Source organism: Melospiza melodia, chromosome 20 (assembly GCF_035770615.1).
Source record: "Melospiza melodia melodia isolate bMelMel2 chromosome 20, bMelMel2.pri, whole genome shotgun sequence".
NCBI classification, from domain to species: domain Eukaryota; kingdom Metazoa; phylum Chordata; class Aves; order Passeriformes; family Passerellidae; genus Melospiza; species Melospiza melodia.
This window is the reverse complement of record NC_086213.1, coordinates 12,436,542-12,450,390: the sequence shown is the minus strand read 5'-3', so window position 1 is coordinate 12,450,390 and position 13,849 is coordinate 12,436,542. Positions and strand designations below refer to the sequence as shown.

Below are 13,849 nucleotides of genomic sequence, written 5' to 3'. Positions count from 1 at the left end.
CGAGAAAAACGATTTGCCACAAGAACTCTGATTGTTCAGGTACAACTCACAGATATTTTAGATCTTTTGATTCAAAGTTTCCACCTGTGATGCCAAAAGTCATCAGCTGTATTATAAATGGACAGGTGACAATGTTCTGGACCACATTTTGGGCTCAGCACAATGACTCCAGAGGGAGTTTGCCCAAACATGATGTTAAAAGGATCCATGATGTAAAATCTGGCCCAGAGCAGGTCCAGGGATTGCTGATCCAGCTGTGAGCAGGCATGCTCTTACATTAAACTTAATGTCAAAGTTAATTACAAATGTTATTTCTGCTCTATTGTTTCATAAATGCAATTTTATTTATAAATATCCTCTCGCTTTGCTGGCCATGTACACAGGAATCTCCACCCCCCAACACTTCAAAGGACATCAATCTTGAGGAAATGCAACTCCCACACTCTGACTGTTACACAGGAAAAACACTGTTGTTATGCAACACTACACTGTTCCAAAACACCTCAACGTCAGACCCTCAGCTCCAGCCTCAGAGACAGAAATTGAAATTTATCAGCCATGGAACAAGTTCAGAAAACTGCAACAGGGTCCAGATAATTACAGGGTTTATACAATTATACAAAGCTCCTCCTCAGCAAAAAGGCTTTTTTCTGTACCTGCAAATGTGCACATGCAGGTATTTAGGAAATCCATAAAATTTAGGAGTTTATTGTGTAATTTAATGCAGATTGACCATCAAACAACACTTCCTACCCTACTTCCCAAACCTTTTCTGCCAGATATTTGGGGCTTTTTTCCTGAGCTTATAAATGGTCATAAATTAAGCAACATTGCTGAGTTGTTTGTGAAGGAAGGTTATCAGAGATAACCCCTCTCTCACTGATAACCCCAAGTGAGCAGAAATGAGGCACAAGTTCCTCTCCTTTGTTTTTCTTGCCTACATCTTTTCCAGACTTGATATTCCTGTTGACAATAAAACTCAAAGAGTAATTTTTAAAAACACTTGTCTTTCAGAATGCAGCATTTGACCTAATTTTAAAGATAAACTGCTGCCACAGGACAGGTAAATAAACTGATTTAATTCTAACTAGCAGGAATGCAGTTAAAAATCTCCAAGAAGAACTGCAGCCAACACATCCAACATCCAGCCTGCTCCACAGTGACAACTTCATGGAGTGCAGGATCACTATTCAGTAACAATTTCAGATAACAATAAATAACACGCCCATCTTCAGTAAAAACAGATTTCAAAGAGACATACAGTGTAATCTCCTAGTCAAGATGTAGCTTTTCTTGGAGTTAAAAAACATTAATTTTGCAAAGATTGCTAGGAAACAACTGATGACAGTCACCAGTTCTCTGGTTTATGTCTCATCAAAAGCCAGGCAGTTTGTGCTCAGCCTCTCTTTACAACCTTCCTTCAAAGCACCACCCTGGCCTGACACTGATAAATACTGAGGGGAGAACACAGGCAAAAAGTGATACAGCTCCAGTCACACCTTTACAAACAGATGCTCTACTACAGATTTAAAAATAAAAAATAGGAATTCAATGAATAGAGCTGCTGCTTTCCAGGATCACAAAAGTGTTTGCAGGACACCTGTTAAGAGCAAAAGCATTCCCTCCCTTCCAAAGGCCAATTATCCAGCATGAGATCCGAGTCCGGTCAGCACAACTACTAATTAGGGTTCTCCCAGGCTTTTTAATTTACAAATTGCTTCTCCATGCCTTCTCCCAGATTCTGAGAGTTATCACAAATGTCTACAAACACAACTGGACAAGTATTTAAAAGCAATTCTGTTCTGTATAGAGTTAATCCAGTGCATTCAAAATAACTCACCCACTAATAGCTTCACATCTCGAACGGTGAAATCCGGGTCAGGCATTCTGTAATTAGCAAAGAAAGCAAAGTTAAATACTGTCAAGATAAGCATGGCTACACTCTCGTTACCATAATAAAGGAGAAATAAATGTATGGTGCTCTTTGTCCATAGTGCAGGAGGTGGAGTCAAGCAAGGCCCCTCTCAAGTGTGGACAGTGCAAGTTTTAATGACACACATGACATCTTTGCATTTGCAGTGTACAACAGTTTTTCTACTCACAATGAAAGAGAAGAGGTGTCTTTTTGAGCACTTTTTATCAGCACCAGAGAGGGAGAGAAGGGAAGGGGTTGGGAGCGATTTCAATAAAATCCTAAATGTTTACAGCTTGTTAAGCAACTCGTGATGCCTCATGTCTGTTCCCCAAGGTGAGCATTATCACACTTGCCAAACTGAGGCACAGAGCAGTAAAACAACCTGCTCAAAGCCACATCATCACAGGTTGGAATCATGGCTTGGAAATAAAATATATTTTAAAAATATTTAAAAATAAAGCCGGTTGTTTTAATGACTGTTCCAAACCTCCTTGTCTGGCAGAAGACATCCCAGCTGTATTTGGTGGGTTGGGAAATTGTTCAATTCAATTTGGGCTAATTCAGAGCTAAATTAAATGGCAGCATAATTGGTTCAGGGATGTTGATGCATTTACAGGATCACTTCTAACACAGGCAGTGTTTTAGGGCATAATGTAATTACAGAGTAGCCTGGTCCAGAAGTGAGTTCTACATGTCAGGGAGACAGTAAAATTCTGCAGCATAGAAACTGGATGGAAAAAGAAAACAAAAACAGTGCTGAGGTTTTAAGGGTGATTGACTTCATTTTACTGACAATATTTCACACTTCACATTGCACAAAAGCTGACTAAGGAATTGTAATGAAAAACAGCCCAGTGGGACGTGCCAGCTCAGTGCTCTGCCCCTCTCATACTGCCCCACATTGAAGATAAACAATTTTCTTCTGGACTTTTGACATTATTTAGTTGAAAATTCGAATAATCCAGCCCATGGGCAAACATGCAAAACAATAATTTTTACTATTACGAAAACACTGAAAGGTAAAGTTAAAAACTACATTTACTGGCATGCACATATCTTGAGAACTACTTGCCAAATTCTCTTTGTCCACTTTCTTTTACCCTTATCACCTTCTCTGGTGGGATGCAGAGGCTGGACAGTATCTTTTGTTAGTTCTCTGCCAACCCTCACATCTTTGCATTTGGCTGTGAGGGCCTCACAGCTTTGGAATTCACTCCCTCTCTGGAATGAAACAGCCTGAATCTACTGACCTTCAGGGTTCATTCAGAGCTCATCTTTTCTTTCCAAGCACTAGAAAGTCAGAAATAGGGGAAAAGAGACAGGAACCATTTGTGGGCAACAAGAACATGCCAGGCTTGTCTGCAAATGACACAGCTTGCTTGTGTTTGGTGTCAGAAATGTCCAATAATTAGATAGGCAATCTTTTTCATATTTATATAAATCAAAATAAAAATCAACTGCCACACTCCCTCTTACACAATTAGGGCTGGTTTGCTACAAAACTATGATAGCAAAAATCCCCAAACCAACTGTTTTCTTGAATGTCACCAGTCATTTGGTTTTGTGTTTATAAATCCAGAACAGCAGCAATTCAAGAACTGTGCAGAAATGTTTTTCCCTTGATGTTATGCAATTTTCAGACAAATGCATCCATGAATGCTTCCAAAGATTTCAAATATCATAAAAGGTGGTGAGGAATAGCACAGCAGGGTGACTTAACAGCAAAATGTGACTGAGTACATTGGAGATGTTCAGCAGTCTGTAATAAACAAATTGTGTTGCTGGTTTCCTCAGAGAAAGAAATGCAAACGCCTCAGTCTGCACTGGGTGCATTTTTGCAAAGGTTTAAAGATTTGCTAGAGAACCTATTCAAATCCTAATGAGGATGAGCTCTGGCCAGCACAGGTATCTGATTAACTACAAAACAATGCGAGATGACTGCTGCTAGATAAGAGATAACACCTCTGCAAAGAGCATTCTCTTCCTGAGTTACAATCTTGGAAACCGCCCTCCAAGAAAAACAGCTTCTCCTCTGCTGAGAGATCACAGTGGGGCTTTCCTGCTTTCAGACCTACAAGTAGCCGTTCATGATGGTCACAAGTACAGAGGGAAGCAATTTGCAGAGTTTCATTGTAAGGATTTTTCCTCATTCCTCTCATTCCTTGCCATTTCAGAGCACCTCCAAGCACAGTAACCAAACTGTTCAGCTCTGTACCCCTGCCAGGCACAGACAGGCAGGCTGATTGCTCAGCACAAGCACAAGTGGAAGCTTGCATCAGCAGATATTCAAAACGTCAAAAGTCAAAAAATTATCTTATGTCATGTATGTTGTAGACCATTGTATCTCAAAAGTCACCCTACAGATCTGGATCACCCAATCCAGATGTTCACAGCCTCCTGTGATTGAAGCCCAGGAAAGTTTGTGTCTGCAGGATGAGCTCTCATTTCCACACTCCTTCACTCTGGACCTGAACTGGTACCGTTGGCACAGCAGTGGCAACTGAAACATCTTCCCAGTTTTCTTCTTGAACTGAGGGGAATTTCATGTGAACTTCCCCAACCCCAGGAGGAGGATCTGGGTGCTGGGAAGGTGCTGCTCTGCCTCCCAAACACTCCCCAGCCTCACTGAACAGCTCATGGCTTCTCAGGAAGAAATTCTTGAAGCTTTTCCCACTTGTCCCTTAGAAGCAGCAGTTTAAAACCAATGCATACAGAGAGAGCCTACTGAGCACTTCTTGTTCAGAGTTCAACATGTAAAACAATTTCACTACATCACCAGAAGCACCACAGCAGCTCCTGTTTGTTGTTATAGTAAAAGGACACATGCTTGTCAAATACCCCAAACTCTGCTTGTCTCTTTCTCTCTTTAAATTATACTGGGGTGCCTTGATTCCTTTTAATTAACAATTGGAACTCCTTGTTCCCCTAAACTGGGAGGTGTTCCACAGCTGGAAACCAAGGTGAAACTGAGCAAAGTAATGATGCTTTCAAAAAATTATTTCTCTTTCTTTCAGCAATAGTCAGTTACATGATCCTAATTTCCAAAAGTATCAAAGAACATTCATCTAAACTATGGATTAAACACTGATAATGCTTTTAATACTTCTCTTTTAGACACTGTCACTGTCATAAACAAAGTTGCAGGATTCTCTTATTAAAATGCCAAATGCTTTATACTGGATATTAACAAAATGCCACCTCAAAAAGGCTCCAGTAATCTCATATTTAACTAGACATTATTAAATATTTACAAAGCTGTAACATTCTGAAGAGACATAATTATAATGGAAAACGACAGGCATCATTAGAATCCCACCTGCAATGAATGAAAGAATTGAGAAGTTAAAAACTGAAGGGAGTTTGTTCTGTCATTACAGCATACATTGGCTGCAAAAACCTTTGGATTTCATTCCTAACTTTCACTGCTGACATATTTTTGACTGTGTAGTACCATGCTGTATGCACTTAACTTTTACAGACTTCATTATCTGCTTGTTTATAAGTGGAAAATAATCATTCCTCCTCTCAAGGGTGCTGACAGTCTTACTAATTGCAATCCATTTTGAGATCATCAAAAGAAATATCAGATACAAGTAAAAAGCATAATGGTTATTTTATAAAAGCATTTATTAATCACCAAAAGTTGGTTGTAACTTACTTAATGCCCAGTCCATCCTTATTTCTGAAGATGAGGGGAACTCTGAGAGCTTCTCTTTGCACATACTCAAAAGTGAAATCTGTGGAAATGAATAAGAACAACATCCAAAAGCAATTACAATGGTGTTGGCACCTCACAGTTACATTTTCTCAGACTCTCCCCATTTCCCTTTTCTCACCAAAGAACTCCCTATCACCTAAAGAGAAATAGAAAGAGAATGCATATTTTAGATCCAAACCGGAAACCCAGTGACAGACAATGCTGTCCCAGCTGCTCCCTATTTTTCCTGTTCACTGATGCACATAAAATAGAAGCCAGTCAGTTTGTCAATTAAGGTCTGTGTTGAAACACCCAGGCTGTAATGAAATACCAAATTAACAGTTAAAAGAAAATCCTGACCAAATACTGAAATCAGTCAGGTATTTTTGGGCAAATGTGTAGTTTAAAATGTATGTGTAAGTTTAGATTTTCTAAGTTACACATTTCTACTCAGATAAATACATGTTTCCTTGTGAGCATTATCTGGTTCTACCAGAGAGCTCTAATTCCATGAACACATAATTCTTTTTATGTGGGGGTTACTCTTGGTTTCAACAGAACAACTTTTCTTTTAATTAATCAGCAATGTAACTCCAGGAGCTGATAGTCAGATTTTACACAGCTCCTAGCACTTAGGAAGTCTGTGAAAAATGAATTGTGGGGAGTCACAGTATAATACACAATCAAAGTGAAAATTAAACATAAATTTGTCATGTTAACACTGGCCAGAATTACCTTGTTGCTCCTCTCTGAGGATTACCCAGGACTGGCCTTTCCTGGGGATTTCTCTATGCATGGTCTGACACAATAGCAGTGATTTGGGGATTAGAGAGGAAGTTACAAGGCAGCGATTTGGGTGAGCCATGGCTACAAAACCCCACACTCAGTTTGGAGCCTTCTGCCACAGAGAGCAGAGGAATTCCTGCAGCAGCCATGGACTGTTTCTATGGCTCTGCTATTCCCCCATTTTACAGGAAAAAATTACTTTTACAAAGCCTTTCCATACACTGCCTGGCAATGGAAAGCACTGCTTGACTGTGCAGCACTACAGAACGCCCTGCCCAAGCCAGAGCCCACTCCCTGCAGTTTATTCAGGCACACACTCTTGGTGCAGCTCAACTCCAAGACTCTTCCAGCTGTCCACACTCCCTGGGCCAGCACAAACACCTCAGCCTGAGCTGCTATTCCTGATGTTTCTATGCTCTAAAACCCACACTGAAAGCAAGAGGAGAGCCAGAGGCCAAACTCCCAAGCCTGCACATGTACTGCCCTCTATTTTTACTTTTTCTTTGCTATATTCAGTTAGTAATTATGACAAGTAGGGATGTAATGTTCCTACTTAAGAGTTACCAAACCAGAGCACTGTAATTATCCATTTACAGGAACATTAAAACTACAGAAACTTTATTGCCACTAGTGTCAAAGTAAGTGTAATGAACCCTCCATTTAACTAAGGTTACCCAGTAAATATTTCTGTGCTAAATAAGTCATCCTTGCCCATAGGCATCCCCATTAAAGCTATTGCCTTTTGGTAAGCAAATAAATAAACTACAGAGACTTTTCACAGACACTGATCCGAGTCAGAAAGTCAACAAACATCAGGAGTAATGTTGGTGGAAGAAGCAGAGGCACCTATGAAACCTTGCAGGCTAGACAACAAGTAGCTACAACAAACTGCATTTCAAGCCAAAATTCAGACCATTTCAAGATGAGTTATCATTGAAAATAAAAACAAGGACATGGAAAAGGAAAAAAAAATATTGCCCAACTAATTCCATGTGTTCATATAACTTGTTTTATTCTTACATACTACTGTCATTGTTTCGACCAGATTCAATTCAACTCTTAGGTTTATAGAGAAAAAAAGTAAACCAATAGTAAAAATAAAACCAGAGCAAATAGCAAGGCAGATCCTTTCTTCCTAATGCCCCAACAAAGCATTTAAATCCCTTGTGGGGTTGAACAAAGCCGACACAGACCACAACAAAATAACAAAAGACACTCATTTATTTTCAAGTTCCCTAGAAAGGAGAGAGCTGCCCAGAGATTTTGGAGCTGCCAAGCCAGGGAAGATGTGGATTGTACTATCCTTAGCATGGAGCAGTGGCAACCACTGGAGTGTTTGGAAGCTGAGGGTAGAATGCAAATTAATTTTCTGGAAAATTAATTAACATTTTCCAGCTAAAAAATAGTTGCTTGTGTTTTGTTTGGAGGAAGAGGGGTCAGGGTTGAGCTTATCTCCTAAACAAATACCTTCCTAAGTAAGATAGGTATTTAATTTCTCCACCACATCAACTTTTCTAAAAGGAGCTTAAAATGCTCATGCAAAACTAAGCCTAGGGGAGAAAAGGAAATTTTCTAAACTCGATTAGTGGTTCCACACAGCTAGAGCAATTTCAGGAGGATTACAGCCAAAAGTTCTTTCCTGAGAAAGCCATCCTAAAGAGGCTCCATCAGGCCGAGTTTTGGCGATAGCCATGTGGGATTAGGGATCCGTGTCAGCAGCACAGCGGTGAATAAAGGTGACCCGCAGCCCCCCGGCCCGCGGATTCCCGGGCAGAGCTCTCCCGTTTCCCCGTGCGCCAGAGCGGGGCTGTCTGGCTCTGCTTACCCTCCGGAATTCCAGGCACCTCAGCAAAGCGAGGAGCTTTGGGGAGGGGAGCGCTGTAATTTAATATATGATAGACACACAAAGAAGTTATTGACTTTAAAGTCTCCGAGCCTGGCGAACGGGCTCATCAATCGCACCCTTTCGCAAGAGGGGTCCTGCATTCAGGAGGGGGCGGAGGGGGAGCAGGAATCACCTCTGGCTAGGTGGGGGCTGGGGTTTCGGCCTCTCCCGTGCCAGGAGCTGATTCCTGCCCAGCCCGGTGCCGGCTGGGGGCACGGCGGGGGAGCTGCCACGGATCACCGCGCTCATCCCGCACCGCTCCGGGGCACAGCCTCCCTCGGGGTGCGGGGGAACGGGCCGGGCACCGCCGGGCCGGGCCGGGCTGCAGGGCCCCACCAGCAGCCGCCCCCGGGTCCCCTCGGGCCGGCAGCGTCACCGGATCCCCGGGCCGGGGCGCGGGCGCGAAATCCGAAGCCGGAGCGGAGCCGCACGTGGAGGCGGCGGCGAGCGCGGCCGGACAGCCCCGGGCCGGCTGGGTTACCTTTGCCGTCCATGGCATGCACGAAATCCCCGTGGTACATTTTACTCTTTAATTTCTCTTCCAAATTGAAACTCCTGATGCTGACAATTTCCTCCACGTCCGAGAGGTCCTCGTTCTCATCGTACCGCCTTCGGCCGATGCAGCGCTAGAAAAGACACAAAAACCAAAGTAAAAAGCATTGTCCGGAAAAGATAAAATCGAGGAAAGCACATGGATCGTGCACAACGGTTTGATAAACAGATTCTAGGGGAAATAATTAAGATGGCAAGACACGAACTGAACAAAACCTGGACCCAAACAAGCTCCAACCCCGCTGTATGCACCTTTTCCATCCCGTGACACGGAACTCGGCAGGAATAACAGGTGCTTGGCTTCAGGAAAACTCAAACTTGGGCTGCTGAGCAGGGGCTGGCGCTGGAAGGCGAGCGGGGGACACGTAACTCGCCGACAATTCACAAGCTACAGCACCGAAGCGTTTTGCAGTCCCGTAAAAACCCTTGAACGGCGGTAAACGCTCGCTAACGACCCGATCATTCTTTTAATTATTATTATTATTATTGTACGTGAACACGAGCTAATTCCCCGGTGAAGGGAAGGGGGGCGAATCTTCGCATCTGATGCCCAGCATCCAGGTTTCGGTATTTACATAATCCGAGTGTTTCCATAGTCACACCGGAAGCGGCGATTTAAAAACCAGATCGCTTTATGTAACGCCGCGATGGATGCGCAGCCCCCGCGCTCCCCCCGCCGCCCCGCACGCTCCACAACGCCGAAAGCGCGGGGGTCCGCAGCACCGAGCCCAGGGCGGGGGATGTAGGCCCGGCCCGGCCGAGGCCGGTGACGCTGCCCCGGGGAAGCTGCGGCGGGCGCGGAGACGGGGCTGGAGGCGGCGGGAGCGGCACAAGGTAGGTCCCCGGAGGAGCGGGGGCAGCCCGGTGCACCGGTTGCCGGCGGCGGCTCTGCCCCTCTCCCGGCAGCTCTCGCCCTGCGAACCCGCCCCGCAGCCCCGCGGACACGCGCGGTGGATCAGCGCAAACCCGCACGCACCGGAAAAAATAATGATCCATGATCGTCCCACCCTGCCCGTCCCTCGGCTCCATTCCGCCCCTTCCCCGCTGCCTCAGCCGCGCTCTTGCAAACTAAGTCGCTCCGCTGCCTACGTCCCACATGCATTTCTCCCTTTGCAAACAATTAAGCAAAATCAATTAAAAGGCACGAATAGGAAAGAGACCGAAGCCAGCTACACACCAATCTTCTTCCAGAGTCTTTCTTTGCCTCCATTTTTTTTGAGAGTTTCATCACTTATTTGTCAACAGTTCCTGTCCTGCATATTTGGCCCAAATGGGGAGGAGGCAAAACAAAAGCCATCCAGGGCTCGCTAAAGTTTTGCAATTTTGCACCAGGACTTTTTTTTGGGGGGGGGGGGGGGGAGAAAGGGGGAGGGCAGGGGAGGGGGGCGGCGGCGATGCCTTTTGCAAAGTCCTAAGGAACCATGTTCAGGCGCTGCGTGCGGAGCGGGGCGCAGGCGTCGCAGTGCCCGGAACGTAAACAGCGGCGGGGCCGGGGGGATGGCGGGGGGGCGGACCGGGGACACGGCGCGGTACCGGCCGGGCTGCCCGGGGCGGGCGGGGTTGATGTCCGGGGGCACGGCACAGCGGCGGGGCTGGGCTGGCCGGGATGGGGGGAACCCCGGGGTACCGAGGCGGTACCGGCGCTGGGCTGGCCGGGATGGGGGCTGGGTGAGATACCGGGGCGGTACCGGCGCTCTGCTGCTCGGGATGGGGGGGCTCGCCGGGGTACCGGGGCAGCACCGGCGCTGGGCCGGCCGGGATGGGAGGCTGGGTGGGATACCGGAGCGGCACCGGCGCTGTGCTGGCCGGGTACCGGGGCGGTACCGGCGCTGTGCTGGCCGCCGGCCTCGCCGTGCGGTGCTCGGTCACGAGTGCGCGGCACGCAGGCGCTGAGCGGCGGCGGGGGGACGGGGACGGGGCCCCACAAAGGCGCGGACGGTCCCTGGGTTGGCACCGGAGCCCCCGGGATGTGCCCGAAGAGTTGAGTGGTTCTGCTTAACCGGGGATAATTTGAGCTCCGCGAGTATGCCCGACCCCAACGGCGTAAAGCCGGAATGAGGAGTGGCGAATTAATGCAGCAAACACTTGAAAATAATCTTATAGTACACGGACTTGGGTGAATTGCGGCGGTGGCTTCGCTCCGTGCCTCCGGCACACGTGCGGTGCCGCTCGGCGCGGAACGCGCACCCGGCTGGGGCCGGCACCGCTCCCGGCACTGCGCCCACGTGCCCTGCGAGAGCCGGCCACAAAATCCAGAATGTATTGTAAATAGTGCTGAACGGGTGCCAAATAAACCGAAATTGCTCTCGCAATATGCATGTACAACAGGTAGTTAGAAATCGCATGAAAAAGAAGGAAAAAATGCCATAAAGTAGCTGGTGATACAAAAAATCTGCAGGATGGAGATCCTGCAGTTCCTAAAACTATCGGCGGGTCTCATTTCTACAACACCCCCTAACATCTACTCTGAATTGATGCTGAGCAAGGATTGGGACCATCTGATTGCAATAGCAGGGTCAGAGTGCAGGTTTTGAACAGCCCCCAGGTTCCACAGCATGGCTCCTCTCTGAAGTGACATCCTTTACTTCCCCTCCACATCCCCCAAGAAAGGAACATCAAAGGATACCCAGACCAGGGTCGGGGCTGATGGCTTTGGCAGTGCTCCTCTGGTTTGCTTTTTGCAATCAGTTAAGCATCCTAGGTATTATATGAAATATATTAAGTGTTAATGCAAAATTTAAAACACATTAAAATTCAACTTTGCAGGCCTTGCCGCTGATCTCTTTGGAACAATCCCTATTTTAATGATCCATGGATAAAGGCAGGAGAGGATGGAGTCCTAACAGGATTTAAGGCAGCAAGCTTCTCCTTCTGATTCTGCCAAGAACTGTTTGCAGAATCTTGAAAAATCATGTAATCTTTCTCTAACATCTCCGTGTTTGCAGATGATTGAACTTTATTATGGTATGGAAGTGTTTTATAGGCTATATATTGAAGTGTGGATTCCAGATGTCTGTTGGAGCAAGTGCATTATTAATCCATAATCCTGAGGAGATATATACATATCTCGACCTTTCAGCCAAGATTACTCAATCTTAAAATTAAATACATGTGTACATCTGTAGGATTGAGGTCAGAATACAAGATAAATGGATGTTACTAGAGAATCATCAGACAAAAAACACATCATCCATCCATGCTGCAAAAGTCTACCAAAAGAGACAGAACAGAGACATAAAAGAAAATCAACTCATTTTTCTAAATATTTTTTTTGGACATGGACAATCTGAGACTCTTGGTGTATCAAGCAAACCCACCAAGGCTGTATCCATCACATACACCTGGAAACATCAGAGCACATTATGGAAGTGTGGAAGTAAATGTTTCAGAAACAACACAGTTTCTATCTATAGATCTCCAAAAATAGAAGACACTTTTTAAAGCTTGTTTTAAGACAGAAATTATACCTACTCAGCTACAGTTCATTATACCATGGAAATAATCTGTGTCAATAACAAAAAACTTATCCCAAACTTAAAAGACCTGGGGAAAAAAAAGGGGAGGGGAAATGTGTAGGTTGTGGACGATGAGACTATCCATATCCACAGCTGCATTAGACAGGATAAAAACATTTAGAAGCAATATTAAATTCCCATGCTTAGTGCTGGCTGGTGAGGGTTGGGGCTGGTTTTCCCTCTGAGCAGATCATGGCACTGTTTCCCAACAGTGCCCAGAGCTGGGCCCCTTCAGGCAGTGCCTGGATGGGACATCCCAGGGCTGACACAAGCCTGGCCTTCTTCACCGTCAGAAATATGGGAAAAACACATCAAAATGCTCTGCTTTTCTGACACTGTGATGTAGTGTCAAAACCACAGCATCAGCTGTGGAAAGGGAGTGGTGGTCACTGAGAAAGTGGCTGGGCTGAACTCTGAAAAAAACACTAAAACTTTTTTTTGCTGGATGTTAATGTAGCTTAAATTATTTAAGATCTAATCATGCCAAGGCGCTGGATCCTGACCTCGTTAGCTCGGAACTGGGAGCTGTCATTTAATTAATGTTGTACTGCAGGGCTCATGCTGAAACCAGAGCTGAAGTTCTCTGCTAGGGAAGGCTCTATGAAGGCATGGGATCATTTCACCCCACTGAGCTTCAGAACAGTTAGTTCCCATTGCACAGAATGGACTGGACTGATCTTAAACCATTTTTTCAAACAGTGCTTATCCTGTAAGATCTACCATTCTGTACTTTCTTTACCTTGAGTTAGGATGGAAGATGAGATATTTAAGTATTTCTCTGTTTTATGAAGGAAGCTGAAATACAATTTTTCTAGACATGGTAGATCAAAATCTTTCCCCTGCAGAAATTCCATCAACTAAATGTTAAGCTCTGCTGTAGATGAGATTTGCAAAGATGTTTCCCTTAACCTCCCTGGGACTGCTGGCAAACTTGTATTTGCCTTTGCAAGTTGAAATGTGTTGTTTTTAATTCAGATCTACCATGACTTCCACTTTGTGGTGGCTTGATTTGGTTGGGTGCAGTAACAGGAACAAATGGAAGTGCTGATTTGCATGAGAAGCTGGAGATCCGTTCTAGCAGAGCTGCTCTGCCAGGGCAGCACCTCGGTGTGCTCAGCACCGGATCACATTAATCACAGGGTACTCAGCCAGCCCATTCAGCCTCCTACAGAAAATACAGAAGTACATTTTTAGCAGAAAAAAAGAACTGTGAGTATCCTTGTGACAGTGTACAGATTTCTCAGGGCTTTCTGGAAAGAAACTTGGACTTCTGCCACCTGCTCCGATTGTGTTCATGCATAAATGATCCAGAGAACGGGTTGACATTACCTCTAATTAGGGGTAATAACAGCCTGCTGCTGAAAGGGCCCGTTCCCTTTCTCCTGCATGTTCATCCCTCACTTCTCCTGCTTTGGGTCTGGTGGTGCTGCAGCCACGGGGACAGTCAGTGCAGTGACCCGATCCGGCAGCAAACTCAGCCATTAAGAAAAACAAAATAA

At 45.4% G+C, this 13,849-nt stretch overlaps 1 protein-coding gene across 4 annotated transcripts in view; it reads right to left on the bottom strand.

Annotated features, from left to right (window-relative positions):
* The window catches only part of KDM2B (lysine demethylase 2B), a 103,923-nt gene extending 93,751 nt beyond the window's left edge, over positions 1-10,172 (bottom strand). For 2 of the 4 annotated variants that reach the window (XM_063173065.1, XM_063173066.1), the window contains exons 1-4: positions 10,013-10,171; positions 8,765-8,909; positions 5,574-5,652; positions 1,841-1,887 (exon numbers count right to left, since the gene is read on the bottom strand). In XM_063173065.1, the coding sequence (XP_063029135.1) occupies positions 1,841-1,887; positions 5,574-5,652; positions 8,765-8,909; positions 10,013-10,063 (322 nt within the window). In that variant the 5' untranslated portion in view covers positions 10,064-10,171. Of the gene's footprint in view, positions 1-1,840; positions 1,888-5,573; positions 5,653-8,764; positions 8,910-9,087; positions 9,453-10,012 lie in introns of those variants that run through there. The other 2 variants (XM_063173068.1, XM_063173067.1) reach the window with 2 other exon arrangements.
* Between the last annotated feature and the right edge of the window lie 3,677 nt (positions 10,173-13,849).